The 21,537-nt window shown below is 45.9% G+C and overlaps 1 protein-coding gene across 4 annotated transcripts in view; it reads right to left on the bottom strand.

Moving 5' to 3' along the window:
* Nucleotides 1–21,537, bottom strand: part of LOC139263942 (tetratricopeptide repeat protein 39B) — a 182,258-nt gene that overhangs the window by 31,122 nt on the left and 129,599 nt on the right. For all 4 annotated transcript variants that reach the window (XM_070880031.1, XM_070880049.1, XM_070880040.1 and 1 more), the window contains 5 exons: nt 21,397–21,462; nt 19,124–19,232; nt 11,085–11,152; nt 4,832–4,891; nt 3,142–3,303 (listed from right to left, as the gene is read on the bottom strand). In XM_070880031.1, the coding sequence (XP_070736132.1) occupies nt 3,142–3,303; nt 4,832–4,891; nt 11,085–11,152; nt 19,124–19,232; nt 21,397–21,462 (465 nt within the window). The remainder of the gene's footprint in view (nt 1–3,141; nt 3,304–4,831; nt 4,892–11,084; nt 11,153–19,123; nt 19,233–21,396; nt 21,463–21,537) is intronic.

Below are 21,537 nucleotides of genomic sequence, written 5' to 3'. Positions count from 1 at the left end.
ATTGCTTTAATGTCTCATCCGAAAGACGGTGCCTCCGACAGTGTAGCACTCCCTACATTGAGGTGACTGGGTGAACATAGAAACATAGAAAATAGGTGCAGGAGTAGGCCATTCGGCCCTTCGAGCCTGCACCGCATTCAATAAGATCATGGCTGATCATTCCCTCAGTACCCCTTTCCTGCTTTCTCTCCATACCCCTTGATCCCCTTAGCCGTAAGGGCCATATCTAACTCCCTCTTGAATATATCCAATGAACTGGCATCAACAACTCTCCGCGGCAAGAAATTCCACAGGTTAACAACTCTCTGAGTGAAGAAGTTTCTCCTCATCTCAGTCCTAAATGTCCCCTGGATCTGGACTTCCCCAACATTGGGAACATTCTTCCCGTATCTAACCTGTCCAGTCCCATCAGAATCTTATACGTTTCTATGAGATCCCCTCTCATCCTTCTAAACTCCAATGAATAAAGGCCCAGTTGATCCAGTCTCTCCTCATATGACAGTCCAGCCATCCCTGGAATCAGTCTGGTGAACCTTCGCTGCACTCCCTCAATACCAAGAACGTCCTTCCTCAGATTAGGAGACTAAAACTGTACACAATATTCCAGGTGAGGCCTCACTAAGGCCCTGTATAACTGCAGTAAAACCTCCCTGCTACTATACTCAAATCCCCTAGCTATGAAGGCCAATATACCATTTGCCTTCTTCACCGCCTGCTGTACCTGCATGCCCACTTTCAGTGACTGATGAACCATGACATCCAGGTCTCGTTGCACCTCCCCTTTTCCTAATCTTCCGCCATCCAGATAATATTCTGCCTTCGTGTTTTTGCCCCAAAATGGATAACCTCACATTTATCCACATTATACTGCATCTGCCATAGATTTGCCCACTCACCTAACCTGTCCAAGTCACCCTGCAGCCTCTTAGCATCCTCCTCATAGCTCACACCGCCACACAGTTTAGTGTCATCCGCAAACTTGGAGATATTACACTCAATTCCTTCATCTAAATCATTGATGTATATTGGGGTCCCAGCACTGAGCCCTGCGGCACTCCACTAGTAACTGCCTGCCATTCTGAAAAGGACCCGTTTATCCCGACTCTCTGCTTCCTGTCTGCCAACCAGTTCTCTATCCACGTCAGTACATTACCCCCAATACCATGCGCTTTGATTTTGCACACCAATCTCTTGTGCGGGACCTTGTCAAAAGCCTTTTGATAGTCCAAATACACCACATCCACTGGTTCTCCCTTGTCCACTCTGCTAGTTACATCCTCAAAAAATTCCAGAAGATTCATCAAGCACGATTTTCCTTTCATAAATCCATGCTGACTTGGTCCGATCCTGTCACAGCTTTCCAAATGTTGCTGTTCAAATCTAAACAGTGATAAAGAAACTTCTTTTGAAACAAACTGTAACTCAATAACTTTTGCTCCCAATTCATTTTTATCGGCTTCAAATGTTCAAGACAATGATTCGGAAATAATTAGTAGTGGATGATTTTCATGTGATAGTAGAAGAAAGCCTCCACCATTAGAGTGCCACCAAGCTCATGGTCTACAGGGTTGCAGTAATACCCGCCCTCCTGTATGGCTCAGAGACATGGACCATGTACAGTAGACACCTCAAGTCGCTGGAGAAATACCACCAACGATGTCTCCTGCAAATCCCCTGGGAGGACAGGCGCACCAACATCAGTGTCCTTGTCCAAGCCAACATCCCCAGCATTGAAGCACTGACCACACTCGATCAGCTCCACTGGCCAGGCCACATTGTTCGCATGCCTGACACGAGACTCCCAAAGCAAGCGCTCTACTCGGAACTCTTTCACAGCAAACGAGCCAAAGGTGGGCAAAGGAAACGTTACAAGGACACCCTCAAAGCTTCCTCGATAAAGTGCAACATCCCCACCGACACCTGGGAGTCCCTGGCCAAAGACCGCCCTAAGTGGAGGAAGTGCATTCGGGAGGGCGCTGAGCACCTCGAGTCTCATCGCTGAGAGTCTGCAGAAAGCAAGCGCAGGCAGCGGAAGGAGCGTGCGGCAAACCAGTCCCACCCACCCCTTCCCTCAACGACTGTCTGTCCCACCTATGACAGGGACTGTGTTTCTCTTATTGGACTGTTCAGCCACCCAAGAACTCATTTTTAGAGTGGAAGCAAGACTTCCTCGATTCCGAGGGACTGCCTATGAAGATGATGATAATTCAAATGGCAAAGTCTAAACATCTACATAGTCGAATGTCTGCTGCATACATATTCTGAGGAAGCAGGTCCAACAAAGCACAAAAGCCTTTATTCAGAATGAATACTAAACTCCAAAAGGGGTGTTTCTGAAAATCACACTGTTCCTGCATTTTATAGAAATATCTGAAACCAACTAGGAAAAGTCAGGCACAATAAGAGCTTTGGCATTAAGAGTAGTTATGACAACTATATATAAGCTAGCAATTAGACTTTTCATGAATTACCCAACATGGTGTGAAAGTCAAGTTTGCATTTGTAAGTGGCACTATTTGCATCCTTATAAGAGACTCCCTCATTTTACAACATAGATTTTACATTATATTCCTGCAAAGACTGCAGATCCCAGCCTGGGCCCCCTGCTGGCTTCTAGACGGGGCCCGGTGCTCGACCCCAGCCTGGGGCCCGGTGCTCGACCCCAGCCTGGGGCCCGGTGCTCGACCCCAGCCTGGGGCCCGGTGCTCGACCCCAGCCTGGGGCCCGGTGCTCGACCCCAGCCTGGGGCCCGGTGCTCGACCCCAGCCTGGGGCCCGGTGCTCGACCCCAGCCTGGGGCCCGGTGCTCGACCCAAGCCTGGGGCCTGGGCCTCGACCCAAGCCTGGGGCCCGGGCCTCGATCCCAGCCTGGGGCCCGGGCCTCGACCCCAGCCTGGGGCCCGGGCCTCGATGCCAGATTGGATCTTGGATTCCAGCATGGACAATACTTTGATACTTTCAATGCAACACTGCATTTCAATATTTTAGCGCACCACACATCAGCAGTGACAAATAAGGTAGGCTGACAAGCATTGTTAGCAACTAAAAAGTAGCTAAATTTAAAACAAGGTCAGTTAGGCAAGTTGAGTGCACGATCTTTTGCTTGAATTTTGCATGGCACATTGTGTACAAGTTTACTCACTTGCGACCACCGGCTTTCTTTGCAGAGGAGGTCTGCGTAGCGGTATGCCTGCAGCCACTGTTGCTGAAAGGAGTGACTCCACATTAGCTCCCAGTAACACAGATGATGAATCTGTCTCCACTCTTTCTGAGCTGCAATGCATTCCTCAAACCTCGTCTGAGCCTACATTTTCAGGATAATAAAATACAATTGAAAAAGAAACGTTCGATTAAAATCAAATCAATTAAAAATAAAATAAAGACGCATTGGTATAGTGACTTTCACTCCTCAGGATGTCTCTATACAATTTACAGACAAATAAGTACTTTGAAAAGTGTTGACACTGTTATCATGCAGGAAGCGCAGCAGTCAATTTGCACCCAGCAAGCTCCCACAAACAGCAATGCAATAAGGACCACATAATCAGTTTTAGTGATGTTCTTTCAGGGATAAATATTGCCCAGGATATTGAGAACACCTATGCTCTTCTTCAAAATAGTGTCATAGTATCCTTTATGTCTACTTGAGAGGGCAGATGGAGCCTTGGTTTAATGTCTCACCTGAAGGACGCCACCTCTGGCAGTACAGCATTTCCTCAGCACTGCACAACCAAAATGTCTCACATTTATCCACAAACCAATGCTAATACATGTCCACCAGTCAATGAAAAATACTTTTACTCGATCTATACTTTTCTTTTACATTTTGCCTCATCTCAAAATGATGGCTGCCAATTTTGTGCCGCATGAATCTTGGATACTAAACACCACCATTTCAGTGTTCAGTCTTACCTTACACCAATCTCTCTTCCCCAATCTCCATCCAGTTTAGTACCTTTAGTGGAACAGCTAGGTGGGAAAAGTGTCATGGTTCCCCGGACTTGAAGGTATTGGAGTGATTTTTCAATCAAAATGCCATTTGTTTCCTTAGAACCTTTCTTAAGCAGTAACAATGGGAGGGGTGTTTTCTGACAAATATTCTCATGGGTCAGCCACTTTCGAAGGCCTTATCTTGGGCGTGTCCTACCTGAATGTGGATCCAGAAAGAGCTGGATGCTGCTTGCCCTGCTCGTAATTGCCTCTCACCTACCCCAGGACCTACCTGATCACAGCAGCCGGAAATTTTAATTGTCTGCACCAGCGAGCTGCCTGGGGAGGCCAGTTTCATGTAAATGAGGACTGAGGGCCAATATTGGGTGTGCCTCGGGCCTACCTGTTCCGATGCAGGGATTAGCATGCTGGAGGAAACTCATCTCTCTGCCACTGTGTTTTAAAACACAGCCCTTAAAACATAACACAACCCCCAAAATCCTTTCTGTAAAGAAAAAATATAAATCGGAAAATCCCAAAACATGACAAGTGCTTCATCAAGTCCTCAGGACATCTCTTAAGGCATTTCACAATGAATACATTATTTTAGGAACATCAGCAACCAATTGCACAGAGCACTAAGATTACTGGCTCCGTAGTCTATAGCTTTACAAATTAAATCAAGTTAGCAAACCATTCTAGGTTGACTACAGTGAGAAAGAATATGCTGCATGATTAGAATACAAGCCCAGAATTAATGACACATGCAGGACTGGCAAAAAATTTCACTAAGATAGCCAGCATTTTATTATACTGTGCGTTACAAATTGAACATATACCAAATAAAAGCCTAAATGGAGCATGCATTTTGTAACACTCAAAAGGGAATGAAAAACACTCACCATTTCAAAGTTTCCCTTGAGTATTTTTATTCTTGCTGAATAAAATAATATAATGGAGCCCTAAAGACAGAGCACAAAGTCTGTTATCATATATACAGCTACAGATTTCATAGAAGAGCTGCGTCAGTTGCAAAGATGTAATTTACAGTGTTGTAGAAAAATAAATCAACGTAACAGGGTTTTCTACAAGATACTGCTCCATGAGCAGCATCATTGAAAGATTTGTGAACACCTGTACTATCAAGGTACTTATAGCAAGGTACAGTACCAAGATCAACCCTGTGAATTTAGAAAGAGGGAAAGAAGCAAGGAAAGGGGAAAAAAAGAAAGATTGCATTTATATAGCATCTCTCCCGGGATGGCAGGACTGACATATGAAGAAAGACTGGATCGACTAGGCTTATATTCACTGGAATTTAGAAGATTGAGGGGGGATCTCATAGAAGCATATAAAATTCTGACAGGACTGGACAGGTTAGATGCAGGAAGAATGTTCCCGATGTTGGGGAAGTCCAGAACCAGGGGACACAGTCTAAGGATAAGGGGTAAGCCATATAGGACTGAGATGAGGAGAAACTTCTTCACTCAGAGAATTGTTAACCTGTGGAATTCTCTTCGCACAGAAAGTTGTTGAGGCCAGTTCGTTAGATAGATTCAAAAGGGAGTTAGACGTGGCCTTTACAGCTAAAAGGATCAAGGGGTACGGAGAGAAAGCAGGAATGGGGTACTGAGGTGAATGATCAGCCATGAACTCATTGAATGGTGGTGCAGGCTCGAAAGGCCGAATGGCCTACTCCTGCACCTATTTTCTATGTTTCTTTGTTTCTATGTCTCACAATCTCAAAGTGCTTCACAGTCAATTTGGTACTTTTGAATTGTAATCACCAATGTTCCCTCTAATTATTTTTCCCGCGCGGCCCCTTTAACAGGATACGCGGGCCATTCAAAATTCCGCGCCGTGCGGTTTTTCCATTAAAAAGTCGCTCACCGACTGCGCAGGACCTCAAGATCGCTGCACGGCTGCACAGCTTAAAGGGAACATTGGTAGTCACTAATACAAGGAGTCACTGTTGCATTGCAGAGAACGTGACAGTCAGTTTTGCTGCCCCACCATCAGGGCCTAACCGAAGGCCGCTGTCAGTGACACAGCAGCTCGAAATTTAAAACCTCTTCCCCTCCCAGCTGCCTGGGGACACCAGTCTCATGAAAATGAAGACCGAGCACCAATATCAAGTGGGAGAACAGCAGTGAGGGAATGACCAAATCATCTGTTCTAAGTGTTGGTTGAAGTATCAATATTGGCCAGGTGTTGGTTGAGGGATAAATATGTCATTCACCATGACATTGCTCCAGCTACCGATCTGCTCAACCACATCTTGAGCACCACTTTTGATGCCCTAGTCCCTATTAAAACAATTTTACTCTCTCACCCTGGCTCTTCCCCTTGGTACGGCCCTCATCCTCGCTCCCTTAAATCCAAGGGATGCAGACTTGAACGGATATGGTGGACAACCGGTTTAACCATCACCACCAGAGCACTATGGGGTCCTGCCCTCGTCTGCCAAGATTGCTCACTTATCCAGAATCATTCTGAAATGCAAAGATAAACCCCGGCTTCTATTCTCCACTGCTAACTACCTTCTTAAACCCCTCTTCCCCTGTCTCCACCTCACCTCCAACAATAAGTGTGAGGAGCTCATAGACTTCTTTGTCTCCAAGATTGAGACCATCTGCTCAGCTGCCTATGCCACTTCCCTTCCTTCCCCGAGCCCACCGGGCCAAACGTCCTCAGAGGATCCCCCGTGCCCTAGCCCTGACCTCACATCTTTCTCCAGTGTCTCTCCGATCTCCCCTCATTACCTCTCCGAGCTCATCTTGTCCATGAGACCCACTTCCTGCTCCCTCGACCCTATTCCTAACTGCTAACCACCCAACTTTACTGCTCTCATGTTAGCTGACATTGTTAACGGTTCACTCTCCTCAAGTACTGTCCCTCTCTCCCTCAAATCTGCCGTCATCACCCCTCTGTCCTTGCAAATTACTGCCCCATCTCCAACCTCCCTTTCCTCTCCAAAGTCCTTGAACATGTTGTCGCCTCCCAAATCCGTGCCCATCTTTCCCACAATTCCATGTTTGAATCCCTCCAATCCGGTTCCCGCCCATGCCACAGTGCCAAAACGGCTCTCATCAAAGTCACAAATGACATCCTTTGTGACTGTGACAAAGGCAAACTATCTCTCCTCATCCTTCTTGACTTATCTGCAGCCTTTGACATGATTGGCCACTCTATCCTCCTCCAATGCCTCTCCACCATCGTCCAGCTGGGTGGATCTGTACTTGCCTGATTCCATTCTTATCTATCTAATCATTGCCAGAGAATCACCTGCAGTGGCTTCTCTCCCCTCTCCCACATCGTTATCTCTGGTGCCCCCCCCCCCCCCAAGGAACTATCCGTGTCCTCCTCCTATTTCTCATTCTCATCTACATGTTGCCCCTTGGCGACATCATCCGAAAACACAGCGTCAGTTTCCACGGTATACGTTGATGACACCCAGTTCTACCCCACTACCACTTCTTGCGACCCCTCCTCGGTCTCTAAATTGTCAGGCTGCTTGTCATATATCCAGATCTGGATGGGCAGAAATTTTCTGCAACTAAATATTGAGCAGACTGAAGCCATTGTTTTCAGTCCCCGTCACAAACTCCGTTCCCTAGCCACTGACTCCATCCCTTTCCCCTAACTTCTGTCTGAAACTGAACCAGACTGTTCGCAAGCTTGGTGTCATATTTGACCTTGAAATGAGCTTTTGACCATATATCCGCAGCATAACTAAGACTGCCTATTCCCACCTCCGTAACATCGCCCATCTCCACCCTTGCTCATCCGCTGCTGAAAACCTCATCTCTGCCTTTATTACCTTGAGACTTGACTATTCCAATGCACCTCTGGCTGGCCTCCCACAGTCTACCCTACGTAAACTTGATGTCATCCAAAACTCGGCTGCCCGTGTCCTAACTCGCTGCAAGTCCCGCTCACCCATCACACGCGCTCGCTGACCTACATTGGCTCCCAGTTAAGCCTTGATTTTAAAATTCTTATTCTTGTTTTCAAATCCCTCTATGGCCTCGCCTCTCCCTATCTCTGTAATCTCCTTCAGCCCCACAGCCCCCCAACCCCCCACCCTCGAGATATCTGCACTCCTCTAATTCTGACCTCTTGAGCATCTCTGGTTATAATCGCTCAACCATTGGTGGCCGTGCCTTTTGTTGCCTAAGCACTAAGTTCTGGAATTCCCTGCCTAAACCTACTATTGAGCCAAGGCTAACGCCAAAAATAATGCCTTGGATGTGCTAATGCCACCTACACAGTAACGACGGAAGAAATTCAGATGAATGCACTAAGCATGTCTCAGGAATTTTATGTGAACACTTTTACAGGTCAGTACGGGTAATTATAGAGCAGTTAGTCTGACATCAGTAGTGGGGGAAATGTTGGAATCAATTATTAAGGATTAATAGCAGCGCATTTGGAAAGCAGTGACAGGATTGGTCCAAGTCAGCATGGATTTATGAAAGGGAAATCATGCTTGACAAATCTTCTGGAATTTTTTGAGGATGTAACTAGTAGAGTGGACAAGGGAGAACCAGTGGATATGGTGTATTTGGACTTTCAAAAGGCCTTTGACAAGGTCCCACGTAAGAAATTGGTGTGCAAAATCAAAGCACGTGGTATTGGGGGTAATGTACTGATGTGGATAGAGAATTGGTTGGCAGACAGGAAGCAGAGAGTCGGGATAAATGGGTCCTTTTCGGAATGCGAGGCAGTGACTAGTGGAGTGCCGCAGGGCTCAGTGCCGGGACCCCAGCTCTTTACAATATACATCAATGATTTGGATGAAGGAATTGAGTGTAATATCTCCAAGTTTGCAGATGACACTAAACTGGGTGGCGGTGTGAGCTGTGAGGAGGATGCTAAGAGGCTGCAGGGTGACTTGGACAGGTTAGGTGAGTGGCAAATGCATGGCAGATGCAGTATAATGTGGATAAATGTGAGGTAGTCCACTTTGGTGGCAAAAACACAAAGGCAGAATATTATCTGAATGGCGGCAGATTAGGAAAAGGGGAGATGCAACGAGACCTGGGTGTCATGGTTCATCAGTCACTGAAAGTTGGCATGCAGGTACAGCAGGCGGTGAAGGCGGCAAATGGCATGTTGGCCTTCATAGCTAGGGGATTTGAGTATAGGAGCAGGGAGGTCTTACTGCAACTCTACAGGGCCTTAGTGAGGCCTCACCTGGAATATTGTGTTCAGTTTTGGTCTCCTAATCTGAGGAAGGGTGTTCTTGCTATTGAGGGAGTGCAGCGAAGATTCACCAGACTGATTCCAGGCTGGACTGACATATGAGGAGATTCTGGATCAACTGGGTCTTTATACACTGGAGTTTAGAAGGATGAGAGGGGATCTTATAGAAATGTATAAGATTCTGACTGGACGGGACAGGTTAGATGCAGGAAGAATGTTCCAGATGTTGGGGAAATCCAGAACCAGGGGACACAGTCTTAGGATAAGGGGTAGGCCATTTAGGACTGAGATGAGGAGAAACTTCTTCACTCAGAGTGTGGAATTCCCTGCCGCAGAGAGTTGTTGATGCCAGTTCATTGGATGTATTCAAGAGGGAGTTAGATATGGCCCTTACGGCTAAAGGGATCAAGGGGTATGGAGAGAAAGCAGGAAAGGGGTACTGAGGTGAAGGATCAGCCATGATCTTATTGAATGGTGGTGCAGGCTCGAAGGGCCGAATGGCCTACTCCTGCACCTATTTTCTATGTTTCTATCTCATGGCATAATTTCAAGGCCCAACGTTGTATGCATTGACATCAGCTCTTTCCTATCATTTCTAACTTCCCCATAATGTTTTGAGCAGGATTTTCCTTTGGGGCACTGGAAGTGGATCAGAGTTGGACTAGAGCCCAGTATCTCGACCCTGCTGTGACCCTGGCCCATTTTCCTTGTTAAAGCCCAATGAAAATTGCAGGCTGGGCTCCCAGTGGGATCTCCGCCACAGAGAAGGAGTCCACCTCTGCCAAGAAGAAAACGCAAACACCAGCGGCAGCTTCAGAAGCAGAAGGAGCAACTGCAAATGGGTATGAAACACTCTGAAGATCTCTAGTGAGATTTCGATAAAGGGCACAGGACGAGCCGAGGCCTACTTTTGTTCAGTGGCGATGAGGGCAGGAGAGAGGGAGCGCTGTCCACTTCCAGACCCCTCTCCTTCCAACAAGTGGTCTTTCCACTGCTGCTGCAGTAAATACTGCAACCCCCACCCCCTCCTCCCTCCGATCTTAACTGGGGCTGGCAGTACACCAGTGGGTAGCAGGGCAATCATCTGCAGCCTCCTCCCCCACCATCATTTCAATGCAGTGGACCAGTCAAAGGGGTTGGTGGCCAAAATTCTTGTTCGGGGGCATGGGAGGTTAAAGAGAATGAGGAAACCAGGCTGGTTCTGGTGCGGGCATCTAGAGTTGGGCCACCCAGTGCCATTTTCCCTCCTGTTCTGCAGCTATCCAGGTGGTATAGTGGAGGACAATCTAGCTTACTGTCTCTGTCATTCTAGTGATTAAAAATGTAGTAAAAAATAAAACAGTGAGTTGCACGAACAGTTTACATGCTTTCTTGGAGGATTGGGTATGGTAGCATAGCGTAGATTACTTTACTGGACTAGTAATCCAGAGGCCTAGGCTAATAAACCAGTAAATGAGAGTTAAAAGTCACACCACAGCAGTTAGAATTTGAATTTAGTTTATATAATTATAAATCTGGAAATAAAAAGCTGGTGTCAGTAAAAATGACCGTGAGGCTGTCCTTACCCGGTCTGGTCTATATGTGATTTCAGTCTCGCACCAAAGCTTCTGATTCTTAACTGCCCTCTGAAATGGCCTAGCAAGCCATACAGCTGTAGCAAACCACCATCAGTGGTTCAAGTCCATCACCTCCTCTCAGGGCAACTAAGGCTGGGCAATAAATACCAGTTTTGCCAGCGATGCCCACATCCCAAGAATGAATATAATTTTTTCAAAGATTATGGTATGCTACGAATGCATGCTACTCATCAGTTCTTGCAGATGTTTTCATTGAGGATCTCCTCGAGTTACACACTTTTTGGTGCAATTACTCAACAGCAGGGCCAAGGTCATTGCAACTGAACACTCAGTACAAGGCAGAAAGCCAAGAATGACTTTCTCAAATACTTACGCTGGGATATTTCTCGAGGTAGGGTTCAAGGAGTGCTTCAGCTTCTTGAAGGTTGCCTTCACCCCCACCTGTTGAGAAGTTTCATAGTTCAGAAAAATAGTCTTTTGCTGCATTAAAAGGTACAATTGGATGGACTGCACACCAAAAAAACACATTATTTCCTCTAAACCCCACCCTAAGAAGGAACAGAAATGAACACTCATTTATATCGCATCTTTCACGACCTCAAGCCATCCCAAAGGGCTTCACAGGCAATTAAATACATTTGAAATGTAGTCACTGTTGCAATGTAATGAACGCAGCAGCCGATTTGCACACAGCAAGGCCCTACAAACAGCAATGGGATAATGACCAGATAATCTGTTTTAATCTGTTGAGCCAAATGGTCTGTTTCTATGCTGTAAAATTCTATGTAGCATCACCCCCACCCCGGCGAGGTCTCAGGACTACTAGTCCAGTGGTATAATGTAGATATTACCATACCCAGCTATAGATATTAAAACTCATCATCATCATAGGCAGTCCCTCGGAGTCGAGGATGACTTGCTTCCACACTAGAAATTAGTTCTCAGGTGACTGGAGAGTCCAATGCCTCTGTCACAGTCTCTGTCACAGGTGGGGCAGACGGTGGTTGAAGGAACGGGTGGGGGGCTTGGGTTGCCGCATCTCCTTCCGTTGTTGACGCTTGGATTCAGCTTGCTCTCGGCATAGAAACTCGAGTTGTTTAGCGCATTCCCGGATGCTTTTCCTCCACTTTGGGCGGTCTTGCGCCAAAGATTCCCAAGTATCGGTGGGGATGTTACATTTTTTCAAGGAGGCTTCGAGGGTGTCCCTGAAGCATTTCCTCTGCCCACCTGGGGACCGCTTGCCGTGTCGGAGCTCCGAGTAGAGCGCTGGCTTTGGGAGCCTCATGTCGGGCATGTGGACGATGTGGCCAATCCAACGGAGCTGATCGAGCGTGGTCAGTGCTTCAATGCTGGTCTGAGCGAGGACACTAACGTTGCAGGGCAGCGGGTGCAGGGCATTCTGAAAAGGGAGGGTGAACAGCCAGTTGTCGTGGTGCATATTCGTACCAACGACATAGGTAAAAAAAGGGATGAGGTCCTACGAAACGAATTTAAGGAGCTAGGAGCTAAATTAAAAAGTAGGATCTCAAAAGTAGCAATCTCAGGATTGCTACCAGTGCCACGTGCTAGTCAGAGTAGGAATTGCAGGATAGCTCAGATGAATACGTGGCTTGAGCAGTGGTGAGCAGAGGAGGGATTCAAATTCCTGGGGCATTGAAACCGGTTCTGGGGGAGGTGGGACCAGTACAAACCGGACGGTCTGCACCTGGGCAGGACCGGAACCAATGTCCTTGGGGGAGTGCTTGCTAGTGCTGTTGGGGAGGAGTTAAACTAATATGGCAGGGGGATGGGAAACAATGCAGGGAGACAGAGGGAAACAAAAAGGAGGCAAAAGCAAAAGACAGAAAGGAGATGAGGAAAAGTGGAGGGCAGAGAAACCCAAGGCAAAGAACAAAAAGGGCCATTGTACAGCAAAATTCTAAAAGGACAAAGGGTGTTTAAAAAACAAGCCTGAAGGCTTTGTATCTTAATGCAAGGAGTATCCGCAATAAGGTGGATGAATTAACTGTGCAAATAGATGTTAACAAATATGATGTGATTGGGATTACGGAGACGTGGCTCCAGGATGATCAGGGCTGGGAACTCAACATCCAGGGGTATTCAACATTCAGGAAAGATAGAATAAAAGGGAAAGGAGGTGGGGTAGCATTGCTGGTTAAGGAGCAAATTAAGGCAATAGTTCGGAAGGACATTAGCTTGGAGGATGTGGAATCTATATGGGTAGAGCTGCAGAATACCAAAGGGCAAAAAACGTTAGTGGGAGTTGTGTACAGACCTCCAAACAGTAGTAGTGATGTTGGGGAGGGCATCAAACAGGAAATTAGGGGTGCATGCAATAAAGGTGCAGCAGTTATAATGGGTGACTTTAATATGCACATAGATTGGGCTAACCAAACTGGAAGCAATACGTTGGAGGAGGATTTCCTGGAGTGCATAAGGGATGGTTTTTTAGACCAATATGTCGAGGAACCAACTAGGGGGGGGAGGCCATCTTAGACTGGGTGTTGTGTAATGGGAGAGGATTGATTAGCAATCTCGTTGTGCGAGGCCCCTTGGGGAAGAGTGACCATAATATGGTGGAATTCTGCATTAGGATGGAGAATGAAACAGTTAATTAAGAGACCATGGTCCAGAACTTAAAGATGGTTAACTTTGAAGGTATGGAGCGTGAATTGGCTAGGATAGATTGGCGAATGATACTGAAGGGGTTGACTGTGGATGGGCAATGGCAGACATTTAGAGACCGCATGGATGAACTACAACAATTGTACATTCCTGTCTGGCGTAAAAATAAAAAAGGGAAGGTGGCTCAACCATGGCTATCAATGGAAATCAGGGACAGCATTAAAGCCAAGGAAGTGGCATACAAATTGGCCAGAAATAGCAGTGAACCCGGGGACTGGGAGAAATTTAGAACTCAGCAGAGGAGGACAAAGGATTTGATTAGGGCAGGGAAAATGGAGTACGAGAAGAAGCTTGCAGGGAACATTAAGACGGATTGCAAAAGTTTCTATAGATATGTAAAGAGAAAAAGGTTAGTAAAGACAAACGTAGGTCCCCTGCAGTCAGAATCAGGGGAAGTCATAACGGGGAACAAAGAAATGGCGGACCAATTGAACAAGTACTTTGGTTCGGTATTCACTAAGGAGGACACAAACAACCTTCCGGATATAAAAGGGGTCGGAGGGTCTAGTAAGGAGGAGGAACTGAGGGAAATCCTTATTAGTCGGGAAATTGTGTTGGGGAAATTGATGGGATTGAAGGCCGATAAATCCCCAGGGCCTGATGAACTGCATCCCAGAGTACTTAAGGATGTGGCCTTGGAAATAGTAGATGCATTGACAGTCATTTTCCAACATTCCATTGACTCGGGATCAGTTCCTATGGAGTGGAGGGTAGCCAATGTAATCCCACTTTTTAAAAAAAGGAGGGAGAGAGATAACAGGGAATTATAGACCGGTCAGTCTGACATCGGTAGTGGGTAAAATGATGGAATCAATTATTAAGGATGTCATAGCAGTGCATTTGGAAAGAGGTGATATGATAGGTCCAAGTCAGCATGGATTTGTGAAAGGGAAATCATGCTTGACAAATCTTCTAGAATTTTTTGAGGATGTTTCCAGTAGAGTGGACAAGGGAGAACCAGTTGATGTGGTATATTTGGACTTTCAGAAGGCTTTCGACAAGGTCCCACACAAGAGATTAATGTGCAAAGTTAAAGCACATGGGATTGGGGGTAGTGTGCTGACATGGATTGAGAACTGGTTGTCAGACAGGAAGCAAAGAGTAGGAGTAAATGAGGACTTTTCAGAATGGCAGGCAGTGACTAGTGGGGTACCGCAAGGTTCTGTGCTGGGGCCCCAGCTGTTTACACTGTACATTAATGATTTAGACGAGGGGATTAAATGTAGTATCTCCAAATTTGCGGATGACACTAAGTTGGGGGGCAGTGTGAGCTGCGAGGAGGATGCTATGAGGCTGCAGAGCGACTTGGATAGGTTAGGTGAGTGGGCAAATGCATGGCAGATGAAGTATAATGTGGATAAATGTGAGGTTATCCACTTTGGTGGTAAAAACAGAGAGACAGATGGTGACAGATTAGGAAAAGGGGAGGTGCAAAGAGACCTGGGTGTCATGGTACATCAGTCATTGAAGGTTGGCATGCAGGTACAGCAGGCGGTTAAGAAAGCAAATGGCATGTTGGCCTTCATAGTGAGGGGATTTGAGTACAGGGGCAGGGAGGTATTGCTACAGTTGTACAGGGCTTTGGTGAGGCCACACCTGGAGTATTGTGTACAGTTTTGGTCTCCTAACCTGAGGAAGGACATTCTTGCTATTGAGGGAGTGCAGCGAAGGTTCACCAGACTGATACCCGGGATGGCGGGACTGACCTATCAAGAAAGACTGGATCAACTGGGCTTGTATTCACTGGAGTTCAGAAGAATGAGAGGGGACCTCATAGAAAAGTTTAAAATTCTGACGGGGTTAGACAGGTTAGATGCAGGAAGAATGTTCCCAATGTTGGGGAAGTCCAGAACTAGGGGACACAGTCTAAGGATAAGGGGGAAGCCATTTAGGACCGAGATGAGGAGGAATTTCTTCACCCAGAGAGTGGTGAACCTGTGGAATTCTCTACCACAGAAAGTTGTTGAGGCCAATTCACTAAATATATTCAAAAAGGAGTTAGATGAAGTCCTTACTACTAGGGGGATCAAGGGGTATGGTGAGAAAGCAGGAATGGGGTACTGAAGTTGCATGTTCAGCCATGAACTCATTGAATGGTGGTGCAGGCTAGAAGGGCCGAATGGCCTACTCCTGCACCTATTTTCTATGTTTCTATATAGGTATCAACGATATAGGTAAAAAAAGGGATGAGGTCCTACAAGACGAATTTAGGGAGCCAGGAGCTAAATTAAAAAGTAGGATCTCAAAAGTAGTAATCTCAGGATTGCTACCAGTGCCACGTGCTAGTCAGAGTAGGAATCGCAGGATAGCTCAGATGAATACGTGGCTTGAGGATTGGTGTAGCAGGGAGGGATTCAAATTCCTGGGACATTGGAACCGGTTCTGGGGGAGGTGGGACCAGTACAAACCGGCGGTCTTCACCTGGGCAGGACCGGAACCAATGTCCTAGGGGGAGTGTTTACTAGTGCTGTTGGGGAGGAGTTAAACTAATATGGCAGGGGGATGGGAACCTATGCAGGGAGGCAGAGGGAAGTAGAATGGGGCAGAAGCAAAAGATAGAAAGAAGTAAAGTAAAAGTGGAGGGCAGAGAAACCCAAGGCAAAAAGCAAAAAGGGACACATTGCAGCAAAATTCTAAAGGGGCAAAGTGTGTTAGAAAGACAAGCCTGAAGGCTCTGTGCCTCAATGCGAGGAGTATTCTGAATAAGGTGGATGAATTAACTGCACAGATAGCAGTTAACGGGTATGATGTCATTGGCATCACGGAGACATGGCTCCAGGGTGTCCAAGGCTGGGAACTCAACATCCAGGGGTATTCGACATTCAGGAAGGATAGATAGACAGAAAGGAAAAGGAGGCGGGGTGGCATTGCTGGTTAAAGAGGAAATTAATGCAATAATTAAAAAGGACATTAGCTTGGATGATGTGGAATTGGTATGGATGGAGCTGTGAAATACCAAGGGGCAGAAAACGCTAGTGGGAGTTGTGTACAGACCACCAAAAAGTAGTAGTAAGGTTGGGGACAGCATCAAACAAGAATTTAGGGATGCATACAATAAAGGTATCATGGGTGACTTTAATTATATATTGATGGGCTAGCCAAACTGGTAGCAATGCGGTGGAGGAGGATTTCCTGGAGTGTATTAGGGATGGTTTTCGAGACCAATATGTCGAGGAACCAACCAGGGAGCTGGCGATCCTAGACTGGGTGATGTGTAATGAGAGGGGACTAATTAGCAATCTTGTTGTGTGAGACCCCTTGGGGAAGAGTGAGCATAATATGGTAGAATTCTTTATTAGGATGGAGAGTGACACAGTTAATTCAGAAACTAGGGTCCTGAACTTAAGGAAAGGTAACTTCGATGGCTTGAAGTGTGAATTGGCTAGAATAGACTAGCAAATGATACTTAAAAGGGTTGACGGTAGATAGGCAATGGCAAACATTTAAAGATCACATGGATGAACTTCAGCAATTGTACATCCCTGTCTGGAGTACAAATAAAACGGGGAAGTTGGCTCAACCGTGGCTAACAAGGGAAATTAAGGATGGTGTTAAATCCAAGGAAGAGGCATATAAATTGGCCAGAAAAAGCAGCAAACCTGAGGAGTGGAAGAAATTTAGAATTCAGCAGAGGAGGACAAAGGGTTTAATTAAGAGGGGGAAAAGAGTACGAGAAGATGCTTGCCAGGAACATAAAAACTGACTGCAAAAGCTTCTATAGATATGTGAAGAGAAAAAGATTAGTGAAAGCAAACGTAGGTCCCTTGCAGTCGGAGTCAGGTGAATTTATAATGGGGAACAAAGAAATGGCAGACCAATTGAACAAATACTTTGTTTCTGTCTTCACGAAGGAAGACACAAATAACCTTCTAGGGGACCGAGGGTCTAGTGAGAAGGAGGAACTGAAGGATATCCTTATAAGGCAGGAAATTGTGTTCGGGAAATTGATAGGATTGAAGGCCGATAAATCCCCAGGGCCTGATCGTCTGCATCCCAGAGTACTTAAGGAAGTGGCCCTAGAAATAGTGGATGCATTGGTGATCATTTTACAATAGTCTATCGACTCGGGATCAGTTCCTATGGACTGGAGGGTAGCTAATGGAACAGCACATTTTAAAAAGGGAGAGAGAAAACAGGTAATTATAGACCGGTTAGCCTGACATCAGTGGTGGGGGAAATGTTGGAATCAATTATTAAGGATGAAATAGCAGCGCATTTGGAAAGCAGTGACAGGATCGGTCCAAGTCAGCATGGATTTATGAAGGGGAAATCATGCTCGACAAATCTTCTGAAATTTTTTGAGTGGACAAGGGAGAACCAGTGGATGTGGTATATTTGGACTTTCAAAAGATTTTTGACGAGGTCCCACACAAGAGATTGGTGTGCAAAAGCAAAGTGCATGGTATTGGGGGTAATGTACTGACGTGGATAGAGAACTGGTTGGCAGACAGGAAGCAGAGCGTCGGGATAAACGGGTCCTTTTCAGAATGGCAGGCAGTGACTAGTGGAGTGCTGTTGGGCTCAGTGTTGGGACCCCAGCTATTTACAATATACATTAATGATTTGGATGAGGGAATTGAGTGTAATATCTCCACGTTTGCAGATGACACTAAACTGGGTGATGGTGTGAGCTGTGAGGGGGACGCTAAAAGGCTGCAGGGTGACTTAGACAGGTTAGGTGAGTGGGCAAATGCATGGCAGATGCAGTGTAATGCGGATAAATGTGAGGTTATCCACTTTGGGGGCAAAAATGCAAAGACAAAATATTATCTGAATGGTGGTAGATTAGGAAAAGGGGAGGTGCAACGAGACCTGGGTGTCATGGTACATCAGTCATTGAAAGTTGGCATGCAGGTACAGCAGGTGGTAAAGAATGCAAATGGTATGTTGGCCTTCATAGCGAGGGGATTTGAGTGTCGGAGCAGGGAGGTCTTACTGCAGTTGTACAGGGCCTTGGTGAGGCCACACCTGGAATATTGTGTTTAGTTTTAGTCTCCTAATCTGAGGAAGGACGTTCTTGCTATTGAGGGAGTGCAGCGAAGGTTCACCAGACTGATTCCTGGAATGGCTGGACTGACATATGAGGAGAGGCTGGATCAACTGGGCTTTTATTCACTGGAGTTTAGAAGGATGAGTGGGGATCTCATAGAAACATACAAGATTCTGACAGGACGGGACAGGTTAGATGCGGGTAGATTGTTCCCGATGTTGGGGAAGTCCAGAACCAGAGGACACAGTCTTAGGATAAGGGATAGGCCATTTAAGACTGAGATGAGGAGAAACTTCTTCACTCAGAGAGTTGTTAACCTGTGGAACTCCCTCCTGCAGAGAGTTGTTGATGCCAGTTCATTGGATATATTCAAGAGGGAGTTAGATATGGCCCTTACGGCTAAGGGGATCAAGGGGTATGGAGAGAAAGCAGGAAAGGGGTACTGAGGGAATGATCAGCCATGATCTTATCGAATGGTGGTGCAGACTCGAAGGGCCGAATGGCCTACTCCTGCACCTATTTTCTATGTTTCTATGTTTCTATGTTGGTGCGCCTATCCTGCCAATGGATTTGCATTTAAAAATAAATTGCTGTTATCAATATTTCTCAGCAGCAACTTTTATCAACCAACTGTTTCCCAATCCAATTACAAAACAGAAACCCGCATTGATTTATACATTGTAGAGTCTCATTCGATTGCAAGCCAAGATAAGGAGAGATAAAGAGATACATCTTACCGAGAACTACAGTGATATAAGTTTGGTACATCAAGAGAGTCAAGGCACACAGTACAGCTCTCAAGCTATGGCTGGAGGCACCATCTCGCAGCATGGATAACCCCAGATCCTGAAGCAAACAGTGACACATGAACAGAAATCACAACACAGATCTGCAGGACACAACATAATCCCTACTCATTTATGCAATTAAAAAAGGACATAAGCAACAAATGTGAGAAGTTATGAGTCACTATTTTGGGTCAAATGCTTCATACATAGTACACATATCATCCTGCATATGTCATAGTTTCGGGGAACGGGATTCTATTCATATGAACATTAGGAAGAGCCATTCAGCCCCTCAAGCCTGGTCCGCCATTCAATTAGATCCTTTGACCCATACCCCTCGATACCCTTACCTAACAAAAAATCGATCAATCTCAGTCTTGAAAGTTCCAATTGACCCAGCATCCAGTCTTTTGGGGGAAGAGAGTCAGATTTGTACTACACGATGGGCCGGATTTTCGACTTTCGGGGTTTTTTGACGAAAACGGTAGCGATACGTGAAACTCAACGTTTGGGCTGCGCGACCCTGTTTTTAGCCTGAACTTTTGGCCTTTATGTTTGTGCCAGGGAAGCATCAGTAAAGGGGGCGTTGCACGAGGATTCGCGATGCAAAAATGAGAGTTTCTTCAAATTTAGTCCGGGCCCAGGAGTGCTGCAAGACAGGCTTGGGAGAGGGGAAAAAAATTCCAAAAAATATTCCAAAAACATTTGCAAGACCCTTATCTATCGAATCGCTGAAAAAAAAAGTAAAAAATAAAAAATGAACTTACCTTTTTTGCAGGTTTTCATACTTACCTCTGCTGGCAGGGCTGCACCGATAGGTGTGACCTGTCGCTATTCTGGTCATGTCGTACGGGTCGGGAGGTTGCCGAAAGTCCGACGCAAACGCAGTCCGCATTGTTGCATGTCGCACACCTCTCCCCAGCGGTACTTGGAAGCGCCGCCCCAAACAGGTACCCGACGATCCCGCAGGGGCTTTTGCTGCAGAGGGTCAAATCGCAGTGAAATCCCGGTCGCAAACTTCTCGAAAATCCAACCCGCAGTGTGAAAAAGTGCTGCCTGATTTCGCTTCCCATTTGGCCCAGCTCTTATGTCAAGATTATGTCTCCTTGTTCTTGATTCCCGTCAGAGAAAACCGTATCTACCCTCTCAAATCCTTTTAACATTTTAAACACGAGTTCAGTGCAATCTTAAAATTTCTGCACATAGTTTCAATCCAGTTTACTGTAGGAAGATAATGGCCCGGAACTTCCTTGATCCAACTTACACTGATATTACGTCGACAGCTCTGATGAGATCTACACCGAACACACACAACATTTTCTGCAGATCTCATTTGCATATGTCGTAACGTTAAAAACCGGCACAAAACAAACAAATTCAGCGTAACCATTAAAAGAAACACACGGAACCTATGCCATCTTCCTTCTTTTAAGACCCTCTTGATTTTACTGATGTTATGAAAATTATGTTGGAGTCGTCAAACCATTGTTTATGCACATTAAATGCTACTGCAGGTTTAAGAAAATGCACTTGTGGAAGCTTTTCATTTCAATGTTGTAGATTCTGATACCATAATAAAGCATTCTAAGATATAGAAAATAAAGCCCCAGAGAGAGAAAAACTAAATTAAAACAAAAATCCCCCCAAAATCCCCATCAAACTCCAGAAATAAAGTTTGGGCCTGTCCCAAGGCTGAAACTTCAGGTGACAGGTTAGGTGGGGACATGCTTCGTCTAAACTTTTGGTTGTAAATTTACACACGTTCACAAGGACGAAAACGCAGGAAACTCCTGTTGCCTTGTGTTTTGCACGGGGGTAGGACTTTGCTAATGAGCTATGTTGGGTTTTGGTTGCTGTCGCTCAGCAGCGATGAAATTGAGCGAAGTGAGGTGCCGGCGTAAGTCACTTAAGTGAGAATTTCCTCAGAAAAACCCGGCCGCAACACTGCTGTTGTTGTGCCGAAAATTACAAGGACATTCTGGGCCTGTGCCAAAATGGATGAAATTTGAGCGGTACTGTAGTTTACCAGTAGATGGCACTGTCCAGCTACAAGCAGCAAATAATACTGGTGCTGCTCATCTTCCATCTTCAGCCAACAGGCACAGGCAGTGTGCTCAAGCCATAGGCCCACTTCGAGAGACAGTGGGAAGGCAATCGCAAATCTTAAATTGCAGTCACAGTACGATTATTTTCTTTACACGTATACATTTAATAACACATACCCGATTACCCGAAAATCCAATAAATTCAAGAAGTCGAAGAACTCTCAAAGGTAGCAGAGACAGCATCTGGGTGGGAGGGGAAGGAAACCATTTTAGTTCGACAAAATATTCAAGTAATGAACAAATGTTGAACACAAAAGT

This window comes from Pristiophorus japonicus, chromosome 1 (genome assembly GCF_044704955.1).
Source record: "Pristiophorus japonicus isolate sPriJap1 chromosome 1, sPriJap1.hap1, whole genome shotgun sequence".
NCBI classification, from domain to species: Eukaryota; Metazoa; Chordata; class Chondrichthyes; family Pristiophoridae; genus Pristiophorus; species Pristiophorus japonicus.
The sequence above is the reverse complement of the archived record's forward strand: the minus strand, read 5'-3'. Positions and strand labels throughout refer to the sequence as shown.